Genomic DNA, 14,473 nt, shown 5'->3' with positions numbered 1-14,473 from the left:
TTACTTGCTTTCACAGTCGATTCATGTGCGGCTTACCTTTGCGCGGCTCATCGTCTTTGATATGATCTTCGGACCAAATCAGCAACATCCTCGTCTCATCATCATCACCTCCACCTCAGACCCAGCCTCTTCCTCCGACTCCACTTCCATTACTCCGGTCCACCTTTGCGACGAGCAAGCCATCAGACAAACCAACCATGAGCTTGCAGCGCTCTATCACCAACGAAGAACGCCCGCGCAACGTGGTCATCACCGAATGCGATGTCGATGAAGCAGCTGGTCACGTCTCCAGCTTTGGCAAGAGCGACGCAGATGAAGAGCAGAAGGTCAGTAGCATTGCGCAGATGAACCCTTGACGAGACAGGAACTGACATTGCTTAGTTCGGCAGACGCATGGCCAAGCGGAGGAGATTGACCTCAATGGGCGGTACTTGGCCGTTCGGGGATGCGCCTGTTTTGACGACGCCAGGAGAATCTGCCACGCAATTAGAAGTCAATCAGCAAGATCGAACTCCCCAGGCCGCCTCACCGTTGCCGGCCCCTTCGTCACGCCCAGCGTCACCACCAGCCATTCAGGCTATGTCGTCACCATCGTCACCAATCACCGCCGGCCACTCCAAGACAGCCCATGACGACGATTCCGCCCTGGCCTCTGCTATCGCGCCGACTCAAGACGGCAGAAGCCACTACTCTCCCGCACCATCGAAACTTGGAGACGACAACAACACCTACATCAGTGACCCTCCTTCTCCTCCTCCTCCTCCTCCTCCTCCTCCTCCTCCTACTCTTCCAGATCCGACTCTCCAAGCCCAACCCCAGCTCCCTCTACAGCTCCAGCACGAAGGTCCAAAAAGCGAGGCTGGACTCTGGCGCAAGAGTGCGCTCTCGAGGAGAGTGTGAGACACGTGATTGAGGAGCAGAATGGCCGAGAAGAGAAGGTCTGGGAGATGTGGCGATTGGTCGCTGAGCGTTTTGATCGCTTGCACGGTTTCAGAAAGAAGCCGGGGGCTTGCCGCTCTTGGTGGAATCGCTGGCTGCGAGATGAGACTGGCTATGACGAGAGAAAGACGGCCAACCCTGGGCAGATGGTCACCTCTGCTCAGGGTGGCAACAAAAGTGGCGCTTGAGACCACCAGCGGCAAGACGAAGAAAACATGACTGGGCTGGGATTGATCCCAATCTTGTTTGGAACACTACCGGTGGTGGCCTCGAAAGCCACGACACGAGAGGATGCCAAATGAGCAGTGTTACCAGAGAATTTACCTTGGGAGACAAACATTAGACCAGGACACCGGTAGAGCCTTGAAGATGGGCTCTCATGATAACAACGAGACTGAGCAGGGCGCAGTTGGGCAAAGATTACTAGCGCGATCATCGGCGTGGGGGGTGGGTGCTTTTTGCTGAAACGGGTGGATATGGCTCAGGGCGTTCAACAGCAAGGACTTGTTCTTCGTTTCTCACTCTAGAAGAACTTTGCCGTTCAAAAGCCTATCGATAGATTAGCACAACCTAAAATCAAGGTATATTTTTGAATGAGAATGACAGACCAAGGAAGAACATGGGCCGTTGAATATGGGCTTTCGTGATAACAAAACATTTGCAAAGAGAATGCCAGGTGTAGAATCAGACCTGTGGCAGCAGTAGCTCTTGCCATTCTGTAAATGAGCTCCAACATTCTTGGGAGCCTGAGGATCTGTTTTTGTGGGTTAGCTAGGCCAAACTATTTGGGAAGGAAGCAACACCTGTTGCACTTTCCTTTGCAAGCCACGGCACGTTTACCTCGTCACATCCGCACACCCTTTTTCGTCTGATCCTACACACAGCCAATACCTCATCACCCATCACCCTGACTTGCCAGTCTTACCGCCGCCCACGTCGTCGCCCAGCTGGATGATCTGAGGGTTACTCCGTCTTCTACTAAATTTTCGGACTCTCAACATGGTCGGAGACGAGGACCCACGCTCGCCTTCGAGGCTTGGGCTTGAGAAGCTGGAAATCGAAGAACGCCCCCAGCTCATCAAAATCTCGGATACCGACGTGGATGGAGCCCAACATGTCGCTCTCTTTGGCAAATATCCGCCATACATGGGCCGCCGCAAAATTCGCAAAAGTACCTCGACCTTCCCAGTGTTCGGATTGAACGCACCCGACTTGCAGGGAAGCACTGCGACGCACGAACTCAGCCCTTCTCAACCCCCCAATGGCGCTATCTCAAGCCCAGAGCCCGCTGTTGAAGCGGTCGCCGACCCACACCTTACAGAGGCCTCGGATCTTCAACACGAAGCGAAGCTTGCCACTTGCGAAGACCATTGCCCAAGCACACCACAACACGACTCTGCGGGTCGTCTGGAGAGCAACAACAGCAACCTCAAGGGCAAAGAGAAGGAATTCAACGAGTCCGTCGACCACGAGACCAACGATGACCAGAACCACAACAACTTGACCGTCGCCTCCGCCCACGCATCTTCAATTGAGACCCAAATGGACACGAACACCAAGATGGCTAACGCCGCGAGCCAAAACAAGCGTCGTCCCGCCCGTGTCACCAAGGCGAGCAAGCCGAAGAAGACGACCAGGGGCTGGAGCAAGGACCAAGAGGGCGCGTTGGCGGAAAGCGTACGCTACGTCGTCGAGCATGGAGGCCACGATGAGGACGTTTTGGAAATGTGGGAAATCATCGGGGAGCGAGTCAGGAAAGTCCACAACGTCGACAAGTCTGGCACGGCGTGTCGTATGTGGTACTGCCGGAAGCTTCGAGCGAGGATCGGATTCGATGAGCGCAAGACCGCGAAGCCCGAGAATTTGGTGACGTGCGCACAGAAGCCTGCGGCCGGTTCGAAGAGGAGTCGTCAAGAGGCGGAGGACGGAACCGACGAGGAGGATGGTGATGGCGACGATAATGATGAAGAGGACGGCGACGAAGGAGAAGAAGATGATGATTATGAACCGGCTTAAGACAAGGGTGGTGTCGAAGAGATAGCCAGCAAAATGGAGGTAGAGGGTTGGGAGGTCACCGGTGGAAAACTGCTAGCGGAACATTGCGAAAGATCAAAAAATTTGAAGGGACATCGGACGACATAGGGTTTGACTGGATTGAAAATTCGGTATTCTCTGGCCGGAGTCTGGATGCGAGCAGCTTGCTGGGATGGTGTCAGATGGCAGTTTAAAAGTCAATACTTGCTTTTCAAATGCAGTTCTGCTTGGTACTGGCTTATCCAAAGATCACAGCGCATGCTCTTGCCATTCTGCCATAGGGTTCAAAAGTATTCTTGAGAACTGGCCGCTCTGTTTTGTGAATTAGCTCAGCAAAATAATTTGGGAAGGACGCAACCACTGTTCACTTTCACTTTCAAGCCGTGAATTCGTCGCTCTGCGCCACGGTACTCCATCGCCATCTGTCTCTACTCTCCATCGCCATTCGTCTCCACTCTCCATCACCATTCGCTTCTACCCTCCACCCTTACCGCAACCGACTGTCCTTTTCAGCCCAGACAATATCCAGCGGCGGCGCAATGGCCGAAGACGGCGAAGCAAACCAGCTCGAAAGGCGTGTCGAAGGAGTCCTAGTGCGCGAAGATCACCCTCGAATCATCATCATTTCAGACCATGACAAGGAGACCGCGATTCCCTTTGCAGCTTTCGGCAAGTCTTTGATCATGGCAGACGATGACGATAACGACGACGCGGATATCTTCATGGGAGGCTCCATCCTCGCATCCATTTTCGGGTCGAACAATGAGACGGAAACAGGCCATGTCGACAAGGTCACTTCAACAACACGCACACCCCGTCCTGTGCACGCCGAGGAGTTCGAGCCGGCAGTCGAAGCGGCCAACAACCCAAGCTCAACCGACAATGGTTCAGGTGTCGGAGACAGGGAGGCGACTGAGACCAGTCATGATGGCGAGTGGATCGCGCAAGATTCCAACAGCGCCATACCCGTAGGCCCGAAGAGCAACAACGAAGAGAACGAGCTTCGCGCCCCCGAGACTTTTACGCCCATCGTCTACACTGGTGCCAATCACACGGGCGCCGAGAACCATGAGCCAGCAGCCGAAGCGGTACGATCCCCTCCTTCAAATGAGAGTTTGGATACTGACGAGACCAGATGCTCGGTGCAGCCACTTCCGTCGACCACAGCGCGCACGCCGCCGCCGATAGGTCTTCAAGCAAGCAGACAGACGACGGAAAGAACGGGTATCCGGTCTCCGTACCTCCCTGGGCCACGAAGACTATTTTGACCGCCCATGCGAGCGCCGAGACCGACGAAGGCGAATCTTACAGCGAGGGTGGATTTTCCAGCGAAGAAGAAGAGCCCGAAAGCACCCAGGTTCGCCAGCAGAACATTTCCAATGCTCTTCCCACCCCCGATCAGAGCCAAAAGAAGGAGAAGAAGACGAAGAAGTCAAGAGGCTGGAGCACTGAGGAGCAGAACGCGCTGGCAGAGAGTGTGCGGCATGTCGTTGAGAACTACGGCCGCGACGAAGGCGAATGGAGAATGTGGGAGATGGTTCATGAACGCCTGGGCGACGTTCATGGCGTTGAGAAAACACCTGGGGCGTGTCGCAACTGGTACTGCCGGAAGTTGCGCGTGGTTACAGGGTTCGACGAACGTCAGAACCCAAATCCGGACCGCCTGGTGACGTGCGCGCAAAAGTAACCAAAAAGGAGCAGTTTGACAACGGGAAAGATGAAGAGAGTGCTGAAAAGGGGACGGATAGGGCCTAGAGGATTTGCAGAGAAAGGGGGGAAAGGACCTGATAAAGCTGATATGCGTAGGACTTGGGGAAGAAAGAAAACAAAAGTTAAGACGGGATGGAGGTTAGTTGAGAAATCTTAATAAAGACATCTCAGAGAGACCAAAGAATGTGCATGCAAACTAGTCAAGGAAACACCCAACTTGGCGATCAAATGTGAAGTCGTTTGTGTCTCTCAAAGTGCAACCAGCTTGGATTGATTTGAGACAATGTCAATGCCAGCTTTTGCTCGCAGGATGCAAACAATGGTGATAAGCAAAGTCGTCGCTCATCGCTTGTCGTCTCGAAGGCGGAGCTCGGTTGTTCCGGTTGGGTGCACGGACCCCGCTCCCGCTTTCCGCCTTCAGGTTGGGGCTGAGTGACTGCCCGCAGCAGATGCCTCGCTGCCGTCGGCTTTCCACCCAACGAGTCCTCCCATTGTCTTCATTGTCTTCCTCGACACCTGCGGCATGGAGACGAACAACGTTCAGCCCACCATGAGCCTCGACTTCGCCAGCGCTGGCAATGCGCCAGCCCAAAACACCTACAACGACATCGACATGGATATCGACATGGACATTGACCTCACTGTCCCCGAGCCAGAGGGCCAGGTCGAGTCCGAAGCAATGAGAACGGTGCGCCCTCTCACGATACGGTCAGCGCTGCCTCGCTGACAGTGCCCCAACAGGACGACTTTGCGGCAAACAATACCAGCGCCGCTTTCGCCAGCGAAGCTGCCGCAGCAGCTGAAGTTCAACCCGAAAAGGTCCACATTAGGGGCCTTGACAACCTCACCACCGCCGACATCAAAGCGTTCGCACTCGAGCACTTTCCAACCGACAGATACGTGAGGATCGAATGGATCGACGACACCTCGGCAAACATCGTCTATGAAGACGCGGAGTCTGCTCAAACCGCATTGAGCGCTCTGTCCGACCCCTCTTTTTCAGACATCGCATCCCTACAGGCCTTGGAGCTGCGCAAGGCCAAGCCCTTCTTTGACAAGCCAGAAGTTGAGCTTGCAGTCAGGCAGTCGGTCGTCTCAGATGTCAAGAAAGCTCGTGCCCACGAGGCCAGCCGCTTTTACCTCATGAACCCCGACAAGGATCCTTGGGAGCGACGACAGGGAAGGAACAATCGCGGGAATGGCGAGTTTAGAAAGAGGCGCTATGATGACAATGAACAAAGACGCCGGAAGCAAGCCGAAACGTTTGATGTGGACATGTATGATGAAGATGGAGGGTCGGACACGAGGGCTCGAAGCAGGCGCCGGACGAGACGAAGGTCAGACTCACTTGACAGCAGACGGGACGACAGGCGCGGCAGGGGGAGGAGAAGGAGCCAGGGCGATCTATTTTCCAGCAAAAAGGACGACGGGCGGCTGCGCGATCGCAGCGCATCGCCGCTGCGAGACGGCGACGGCCGATACGGCTTCGCTGAGGACGAGAACTCAACGGCCCGCAACGTTCGCAGACGCAGTTACACTCCCCCTTCTGCTGCGGCGCGTCGCGGCGCAGACGTCCCCAATTCCCGCAAGGAACTCTTTCCGGTACAAAAGCCCACTTCAGTATTGTCTTCCACGGCCAGCCCAACAAGTCCGAAGGAGCTGTTCCCTCACAAACACACTCCCGGCAAGCGCTCTCGCGAGCTGTTCCCTAACAAGACTGCCCACTCGAACCATCGCCGGCAGGACGCTTTTGACGCCGCAGACGCAACCGAAGACGCGTTTGTCAGAAACCAGCCGCGCTCGCTTGCAGACCGCATCAGCGCCAACAACCCCCGCAGTTTGGAGGACCGGATCAACAACCCTCTGCCCGGTAGCAACAGCAATGGCCGAGGTCGCAACCATGGCCAGTCGGAAGGCTTTGCGGTCAAAGGAGCCAGCGAGCAAGCATCGGGCTTCCACATCAGAGGAGCTGCAGCTGAACCGGTCAATGTAAAGGAGCTGTTCCCTCTCAAGAGCGGTAGCAACGCAGGCAAGGAACTCTTTGGGGACAAGATCAAGGGGCGCGGCGCTGCCAGGAGGAGGGCCGAGGACATGTTTTTCTGAGCCACGATACCAGATGGACCTGACGGACCACTCAACTTACCAAGGCAGCCCACACTTTTCTGCTGTCATTTCAACTCGACTTTCCCACTCTTAGACCGAGACAGCACCGGCACGGCGCACGAATCAAGTACATTAGCGTTCTGATACAGCATCAACGGTCCACGGCAGCGCTGATGTCACGACTCGCATTGTTATACAGCTTTCTCCTCTCCTTTGATATGCATTTCTCTTTGGCACTAGGGTGGCGTTCGAATCTGTTTTCAACTTTCAGTTTGGATTGGGCTCGGGCGGGTGAGTGAATAGTCGGACCAAGGACGGTCGACCGTGGCGCAATGGTTACGACTCTGCTGGAGAGAATGAATGTCGGGTCGCAAAAGACCCAGATTTGCTTACCGTTTGATACCAAGGTGATCTTTAATAGGAGTTGGGCTTCTCTTCTCTGATTCAGGTCGGCGGCTTGTGTGCAGTTGGGTTAACGGAGTTTTCTCTTGTTGCTGATGCAGGGACATGAGAGTAGCAAGCCCGAATTCCGTGGCGATGCGTCTTCCAAGCCGCAGCAACCCAAAATCAAATTAGAAGGTTGATATTGATGGCTGTGAAGCTGGCCCGACGATGCGCCACGCCTTGCTCCATCAGCCAATCCCTCGATTCAGATCTCTCTCGAACTCTCTCTTTGCAGACCAAGGCCAACATCCCAGTCGTGCATCCAGTGCAACGTGAATCGGATTCGCCTCCGACGCGAACGAGCGCGTCTGTCTGCCCTTGTCAATCCGGCTGGAATGTCAGCCCCACGCTGCGGCTCAGCACTTTGACAGCGCGGCAAGACAATCATCTTTGAAACCCAAACGCCTCTGCAAACCTCAACACCATCAAAAAATCGCAATCATCGTCTCTACAATACAATCGCGCTCCACAACATATCTCCACCTCCACAACGCCCTTGCTCTCCTCCCCACATCTGCAAGGCCAGCTGCTTACAGCGCATCTTTCGCCCTCGCGTCCACACCGAACCCGAACACCGAATGCTCGTCGGCCAAGGTGGTAGGTCGACAGCCAGCAGTCCCTTGACGCCCGACACGCGCGACGCCCAATCAACCGCGTCCGGCCCCGACTTCGACCCCAGCCCTTTGTCGTCCGTTGTTGTGCGTCAGGCACAACAATGTCCGCCCCCATTTGCGCCCTCTAGCAGCCGCTGCACCAACCCCCGAGCACTGAGTGGATCTCCCCAGCTTTCAGGTTCCCCGCCTACCTGTCTGCGCCTGCGCATTTGGCAACTGCGTCATGGTCGTTGCTATCGTCTAAGCGCGCAGCCCAGCTAGGTACCTTTTTTGCAAATATACGGAGACCTATCGGTAGCGTGCCAAACAATCTGAGCCAGACTCCCTTGTCCGGCGCGAGGCAGGCAGACAGGCAGGGCTGCCCCACATATATGTGCGCGCTGGGCTGGGTTGGCTGTCAGCATGAAGGCGTAGATACAAAAAGGTAGCGCTGCCACTGCGCTGGTCTTCGCGACTCCACCTCTCGTCTTGTGCTCAACGGGTTTCCTCAATTCGAATTGCCTCGCGTCGCACTGCACCGCACCGCTCTGTTGCTACCTACCTCGGGTACAGCAAGAACAACCAGCCAGCCAGCTATCTACACGAACAGCCCGCCCGCCAGCTTTCTCCATCCACCAACACCACGCCCCAAACACCACTCACACCGCGCCCCACGCACCCCACGGCCGCAACCGCAACCATGCCCGGCATCACGCTGCACACATCGTACACGTCCCCCGTCAACCCCACCTCCTCCTCCTCCTCCTCCTCCCAACCATCCAGCCCCCCCTCACCGCCCGCCCAAACTTCCTCGGCGCCGCCCACGCCCTCCTTCCCTCGCAAACTAACCCACGCGCACCTGTGGGCGGGCCTGCACCGCAAGGTGCGGCGGGCGCAGGACTTTGTGCCGGCGATTGTGGATTGTCGGGTTGAGAAGGAGGAGGACGAAGGAAGGGTGGTTGAGCGGTGGGTTAGGTTCAAGGAGGGCAGGGAGGTGCGGGAGAGGTGTGTCGCTGTGGGGGGCTGGAAGGTGAGTTTGTTTCTTGGGATCTTTTTGGGTTTGGGGGGTGGGGAGGGGGAGAGGGGGGATAGTGACGAGACGGAATGGATGGCTAACGCGTATTTGCATTCTGCAGGTCGACTTCCAGCAAACGGACGGCAGCACCATCACGAATTTGATCAGCAAGGGCGCGGGCGGCGACGATGACCTGTACGTGTTCTTCTCTTCTCTTTCTACATTGACCTCGAACAACTGCACATCCCATCCCTCCTCCCACATCCCCTCCAGCCACGCCGCACCCCTTCCCTCCTCCCCGTCACAGAAAGACAGACCCCGGTTCTGACGACCGCGACTGCAGGTACCTGACCTACATCTTCGAGTGGCGGCACCCGGAGCTGTCGGCCGATGCGACGGACGAGATTGCCCAGCTGCGCGCCAAGTACGATGGCATGGCGAAGATGGCCGTCGAGAAGAGCATTGAGAGTATCAGGAAGATGGTTGCCGAGGGGGTGATTGGGGAGAAGGATGGAGAAGGGTGGAGGGATATTGTGGCGTAAGGCGGCAGAGTTGAAGGAAACAGAAGAGGACTGAGGATGGTGTGGGATGGGGTTGGTATTTAGTTTTGAGCCGGAGTGCTGTACATACACGAGGCAGTACTATACATACATAGCCAGCGTCGAGCGCTGATGGAAAGATGCCCGTGACACGCCGCGGATCAAAGGAGGTAGCGGTAGTCGGGGCTCAAGTCGCCCATCTCCGTCTTCTCGTGCGCCGTCAAGCCCAGATCCGGCGTGGCCCTCTCCCTCTTGCTATTCTCCCAGGAAACCAGAGCGCCATAGAGGACGATGCAAATCAAGCTGAAACAGCAAAAGGCGATGCAGATGCTGTAGCCGGGGACGTAGCGGGGCGCGTCCTTTGTCAAAAAGGCAAAGACGGCAATGATGCCGCCCGTGTTGCCAAAGCCCACCTGCCACGCGCTGCCGACGGCGCGCCGGTGGTGGCCGCCGAGGTTCATGACGAACCAGCACACGATGATGGGCATGGCCGAGTAGCAGCCCATGGCGACGAGGAACAGCGCCGCGTAGAGCGTCTTGTTGTTTTCCGCGCTGGGCGGCTGCGAGAGCAGCATGCCGAAGCCGGCGATGGTTACCAGGATGGGCAAGACGGCGAAGGCGAGGCGGTGCTTGAACTTGTCAGAGGCCCAAGCGATGATCATGGCGAACACAAAGGCGCAAGCCCACGGAGGTACCGAGTGCAGTTGCGTCTGGATGGGCGAGTAGCCGTACGTCTTGAGGATGGCGGGTGAGAAGTAGGCATATCTGCCGAAGTGGTTGTCCGTGTTAGCCTCGAGGTCAGCGGTGGCGTTCGTATTCGTACGTACCCGTACGCAGGAACAATGAGGCCAAAATACATGAAACCCCCGACAATGACCTTGGGGTCTTTGAGGACGTTGCCAACGTCGCGCAGCGTGATGCGGCGCTCAACGGCGGAGCGGCCCTGGTCAACCTCTAGCCGCGCCTTGACGTACTCCCTCTCGTCCTCGCCAAGCCATTTTGCTTCTTCTGGAAAATTCGGCAACAGAAAGAAGAAGAAGAGCGAGACGACGCAAGTCAGGGTGCCTTCGAGGATGAAAATCCTGAAAGTGTCAGAGGTGGTGTCTCATGAAGGAGCGCAACATACCAACGCCAGCCGCGGTAGTCTCGCATGCCGTCCATCTTGCCAATTGCCGACGCAAGCAAGCCACCGAATGCTCCGGCCAGCGTGGTGCTGCTAAAGAAGAAGCTGTATCGGCGCTGGGCTTCGTGGCGGCGGTACCACATTCCAATTAGGTAGAAGCACCCAGGAAACATGCCCGTCTCGCATAAGCCGAGGAAGAAGCCTATGCAAACTTAATCATGCTGCCCCAAAAAGGCAATGTCTTGGTGGAGGACGTCGTACGAGTAGCAAGCAGGCCAGCATAGTTTTGGACCAATCCTTGGCAGACGGTGACTAGGCCAAAGAAGAACATGCAGCCAGAGACTGTTTGTGTATTAGCCGGCTAGAGCTCGTGCGCCTCGAGAGGGATCGGCTTAGCGCAACGGACATGGCTAGTGTACCGTGGTGGGACCCGCGCTTAGGGCGTGTTTTTGGCAGGCTTGAAAATATCTAAAGGAAATAATGTACGTACGCCAGACATTTGGCTTGAGCTTCTTCATCAAAATGTTGCTCGGTATCTCAAACAAGATGTATGGCACAAAGAAGATGACCTTTTATTGATTAGAAGTTGTTGGATTGCCTTGGGCTTGATTGACTCACAAGAGCAGTATTGTACTTCATGCTGTTGGCGCTTGCAAGGCCGAGCTCCTCGGAGAGGCCGAAGCTGTTGGCATTGGCAATGTTGACACTGGCAAGGCTTAGCTGGGGCCAAAGAGACGGGAGTGGAAGAGGCGCACCGGTCCAAGAAAGCCAGCAGGTACATGATGCAGAGAAAGGGAATGACGCGGAGGTCTATGCGCGCGACAAGCTTGCGCTCCGTGGTATGGGGCGGACAGACGACTGGGAGGTCCTCGTCGTACTCGACAGCGGGCGACGGTGGAGAGCCATGATCGAGTTCTGCAGAGTTGTCAGGTGGGCCATGCAGGAGCGGTAGAACACAGACTTTCTTGAGCGTCAGGACGGGCCATGGTGGGCGGAGGGAGAGGTAGAGTCGAGGGAGAGGGTGGGACAAAGGCGCGAGGAGGTCATGATGGATTTATTGCCCGAGGTCGCAGCAAAGTGGCTAGCGCTTGACGAGAGAGCCGTGTCCGACATGAGTGGATGACTGGAAAAAAGAGACATGAGCCGGCGCGGTGGTCATTGTGCTTTTGTTCTCCGCGTCGGCCACTGGCTCACCCACTCTCCGCAATCCGCAACGACAGGGATCCGGGGTCGACATTTCGGCGGGAGCTACTACAATACAGTGCCCACACAGACACTGGGCCGACGGCAGTTGGGGTTATGACATGGCCATGACGATGAAAAAATAGCTACATAGAAAATACAAGAAGATGGTGAGTCGTGATGCGCATGAGTAATCACTCCCTCTGTGTCGACGTTGTTGGAGGCGGCTCTCTGTGGCCTTCGCGCCCGGTCCTGCGGGTCCAAGTCCGTCGCCCCAAGATGATCGGCAGCCGCCCTTGGGTTGTCGCACTCTCTCGTCTCCCGTCGCTCTCTGCACACACCACACACTCCCACGACAACACCACCGACCCGCTCTCCATGTTCAACCTGTCCTCCACCACAACATCCTCCTGCTCGTCTCCGCCGCCATCCCGTCTCTCGTCGCCCACGCCTGCCTTCTCTCTCCGACAGGGCCCGCCGCCGCCAGTCGATCGGCTTCCGTCTCAACCCCCGCTCATGAAAAGCAGCGCTGCTCGGCTTCAATAAGGCGTCTTTTCAAGATGCTGCCATATCGCCATGTCGCTGCCCAAAAGGCACTCTCTCAACAACAATTTTGCCAGCCTGCCGACCCACCTTCGCTGCGCACCATCGCACCTCAACTCCCGACCGCCCACGCTCCTTCCTCCACTCCTGTCGTCGCCCACTGGCAATCCCAATGGCACAACGGCCGACTCTTCGTCTTCGACTTCTCCTCCCGTAGCTGGCTAGCAACCTCGACCAACAACCTCTCACCCCACCTCTTCTTCAACCCATCCACCCGCCACGAAGAACGATCCGAAGTCTGGATCTCGCAGGTTCACGGAACCCACTATCTCTACACCATGCGCGACGACCATGGCGTCCTCGCCTTCAAGGTCGAGCCTCAGGTCGCCCGTCCACCACTTCACCCACCAGAGCCCTCCGTCCTAGGAAAGCGCGCCATCTCGAGAGAAGTGCCCACCCCGCCGCCCGCCAAGAAGTCAAAGACTTCCAAGGCCAACGGCCCCACCAGGATACGCAAGGATCGCCGAGTCCACACGCCAGTCTACCAAGATGTCTGGAAGCGCATCTTTGAGCTCAGCGACCCGGCCATGCTCTTCACTTATGAAAAGGTCAGCCCGGACTTTCTCCATGCCCTCGAGTACAGCCACATTTGGAGGCACGCCATGCGTCACCACTTCGGACCAGACCTTCCGCCCACTCCCTCTGGCATTACCGACCGCCAATACGCCGACTTACTTTCCGGACAAGGTTGCATGAGGTGCCACGAGCCCAAAGCTCGCAAAACATACTGGGCTTTCCTGCGCCGCTGGTGCACAAAGTGCTTTAGTCAAAAAATCATCAAGGTGCGTCTCACTTCACTTTTCTTCGTCCCAGCTAACATCTAGCAGCAAGAGGATTGTTTTGCCTTCAATCAAAAGTTTGCGGGCCTGCTCGAAACCATTCCGTGCGCCACTGTCGACTCGTGGAATCACTACTCGTATGCTGGATGGGGCGACAATGACGGCCGCTCGCGCACTTCGGGCAATCAGCCCGTCTTCATCAAGGATGACCTCAGTGCTGTTGCCGAAGCGTACGGCGATTTCGTCATTGGACTTGGCAAGAGAAATCTGGACGACGACCAAATAGCCGAGGAGCAAACGGCGTACATCAAGGAACGCAAGGGAAAGCTCGAGGCTCTGATGGATGAGCGCTACGAGATTGACAAGTTTGAAAAGAAGTGGATTGCCATGAGGGCCGCAAAAAGCAGCGACCTCAAGACATTGCGGAAGGAGGAGATTATTCGCCAGGCTGCCCAACTGGACCCGCCCATGACCGAGGACGTCCTCAGCCTCATTCCCGCGTATCAAGACAACATCAAAATCAACAAGGAGTTCAAAACGAAAAAGTTTTGGAAGGTCTTGAAGACGAAGCTCGAGGAGGCTCGTCCGGAAGCCGAGAAGGTGGTGGCCATGGAGAGGCGTGCCGCTGCTATGGGATACTGGGATTTGTTGCAAGGAGTCCAGACTATGAACGCCATGCCGGCACAACGCATGATCAATTCATTTACGGATGATTGCTCCAAGGCTGTCATTGACGAGGCTCACAAGAACCCAATGGGCCACCAGGAATTTGCACTCCGCATCCTCAACAAGGTCCGAGCCATCGCTGGCGAGACTCTGAACCTTCCATCCCAGATGCCGCGTGACTCGCCCTTTGCAGATGTGTATCCACGCAACGGCAAGTACGTCCTCACCGTCGAACACGCCTGCAAGGTCTACGAGCAGCGCATTGGTCCCCTTCTTGCCGACATCTACCCCGAGTTTCATCCACCCACCCGCAATGTTCAAAAGTTCAAGTGTCCAGGCTGCAAGCGGAACGACGTCAGCAAGCAACGGACCTTTCGACAGCTGATGAACCACATCCGAGAGGACCACGCCGTGACAATCGGTGACTTTCAGGTGTTTCGTCTGGCAGGATCAAAGCCAGAGCCCTTTTTGACAGGAGTTCCCTGGCCGTGCAACCTCCCGGCCCTCACTGACAACCAAAAGTCCAATGGCTGCTGGAACGCTGACGCGGAGCCTGAGTACGGCACGGACAGTCTCCCCACACCACAAAACTTTGGCAAAGTTCAGTCAATCTTTGTGAGGAGAGGCGTGTGCTCTTTTGGCTCACTTGAGAATGGTGTGTCCAACGGGCCATGCGACTTTTTGGGCAACGTCAAGGACGCTTTGGCAGTTCTCGAGGACACGGGATTGAGTGCGCCAGTCAA

The 14,473-nt window shown here is 56.3% G+C and overlaps 6 protein-coding genes across 6 annotated transcripts; 5 read left to right on the top strand and 1 right to left on the bottom strand.

Annotated features, from left to right (window-relative positions):
- Positions 1 to 197: 197 nt before the first annotated feature.
- BKA78DRAFT_357620 (uncharacterized protein) lies at positions 198 to 900 on the top strand (the record flags this gene model as incomplete). Its single annotated transcript, XM_066892249.1, has 2 exons — positions 198 to 326; positions 382 to 900. 2 exons carry the CDS (start codon positions 198 to 200, stop codon positions 898 to 900), a joined length of 648 nt encoding a protein of 215 aa, XP_066738707.1.
- A 1,038-nt stretch (positions 901 to 1,938) lies between these two features.
- BKA78DRAFT_357619 (uncharacterized protein) lies at positions 1,939 to 2,955 on the top strand (the record flags this gene model as incomplete). The annotated part of the gene is made up of 1 exon (XM_066892248.1): positions 1,939 to 2,955. The coding sequence occupies one exon, from the start codon at positions 1,939 to 1,941 to the stop codon at positions 2,953 to 2,955; it is 1,017 nt and encodes a 338-aa protein (XP_066738706.1).
- Positions 2,956 to 5,233: 2,278 nt separating this feature from the next.
- BKA78DRAFT_357617 (uncharacterized protein) lies at positions 5,234 to 6,786 on the top strand (the record flags this gene model as incomplete). Its single annotated transcript, XM_066892247.1, has 3 exons — positions 5,234 to 5,371; positions 5,425 to 5,960; positions 6,042 to 6,786. The coding sequence occupies 3 exons, from the start codon at positions 5,234 to 5,236 to the stop codon at positions 6,784 to 6,786; spliced, it is 1,419 nt and encodes a 472-aa protein (XP_066738705.1).
- Positions 6,787 to 8,188: 1,402 nt separating this feature from the next.
- Positions 8,189 to 9,380, top strand: BKA78DRAFT_363505 (uncharacterized protein; the record flags this gene model as incomplete). The annotated part of the gene is made up of 3 exons (XM_066892486.1): positions 8,189 to 8,853; positions 8,960 to 9,033; positions 9,182 to 9,380. The coding sequence occupies exons 1-3, from the start codon at positions 8,524 to 8,526 to the stop codon at positions 9,378 to 9,380; spliced, it is 603 nt and encodes a 200-aa protein (XP_066738704.1). The 5' UTR covers positions 8,189 to 8,523.
- Positions 9,381 to 9,538: 158 nt separating this feature from the next.
- On the bottom strand, positions 9,539 to 11,486 carry BKA78DRAFT_357615 (major facilitator superfamily domain-containing protein; the record flags this gene model as incomplete). The annotated part of the gene is made up of 8 exons (XM_066892246.1): positions 9,539 to 10,142; positions 10,205 to 10,459; positions 10,504 to 10,702; positions 10,762 to 10,842; positions 10,991 to 11,069; positions 11,119 to 11,206; positions 11,256 to 11,415; positions 11,462 to 11,486. The coding sequence occupies 8 exons, from the start codon at positions 11,484 to 11,486 to the stop codon at positions 9,539 to 9,541; spliced, it is 1,491 nt and encodes a 496-aa protein (XP_066738703.1).
- Positions 11,487 to 12,020: 534 nt separating this feature from the next.
- Positions 12,021 to 13,256, top strand: BKA78DRAFT_61871 (uncharacterized protein). Its single transcript, XM_066893483.1, has one exon. It carries the CDS (start codon positions 12,243 to 12,245, stop codon positions 13,107 to 13,109), a length of 867 nt encoding a protein of 288 aa, XP_066738702.1. The 5' UTR covers positions 12,021 to 12,242; the 3' UTR covers positions 13,110 to 13,256.
- Positions 13,257 to 14,473: the final 1,217 nt, after the last annotated feature.

This window comes from Phyllosticta capitalensis (assembly GCF_038381095.1).
Source record: "Phyllosticta capitalensis strain CBS 128856 chromosome Unknown BKA78scaffold_13, whole genome shotgun sequence".
Classification (NCBI taxonomy): Eukaryota; Fungi; Ascomycota; class Dothideomycetes; order Botryosphaeriales; family Phyllostictaceae; genus Phyllosticta; species Phyllosticta capitalensis.
The sequence above is the reverse complement of the archived record's forward strand: the minus strand, read 5'-3'. Positions and strand labels throughout refer to the sequence as shown.

Coding starts and splice junctions, on each gene's coding strand:
- BKA78DRAFT_61871 (XM_066893483.1), top strand. CDS start 12,243: ATGCTGCCATATCGCCATGTCGCTGCCCAAAAGGCACTCTCTCAACAA.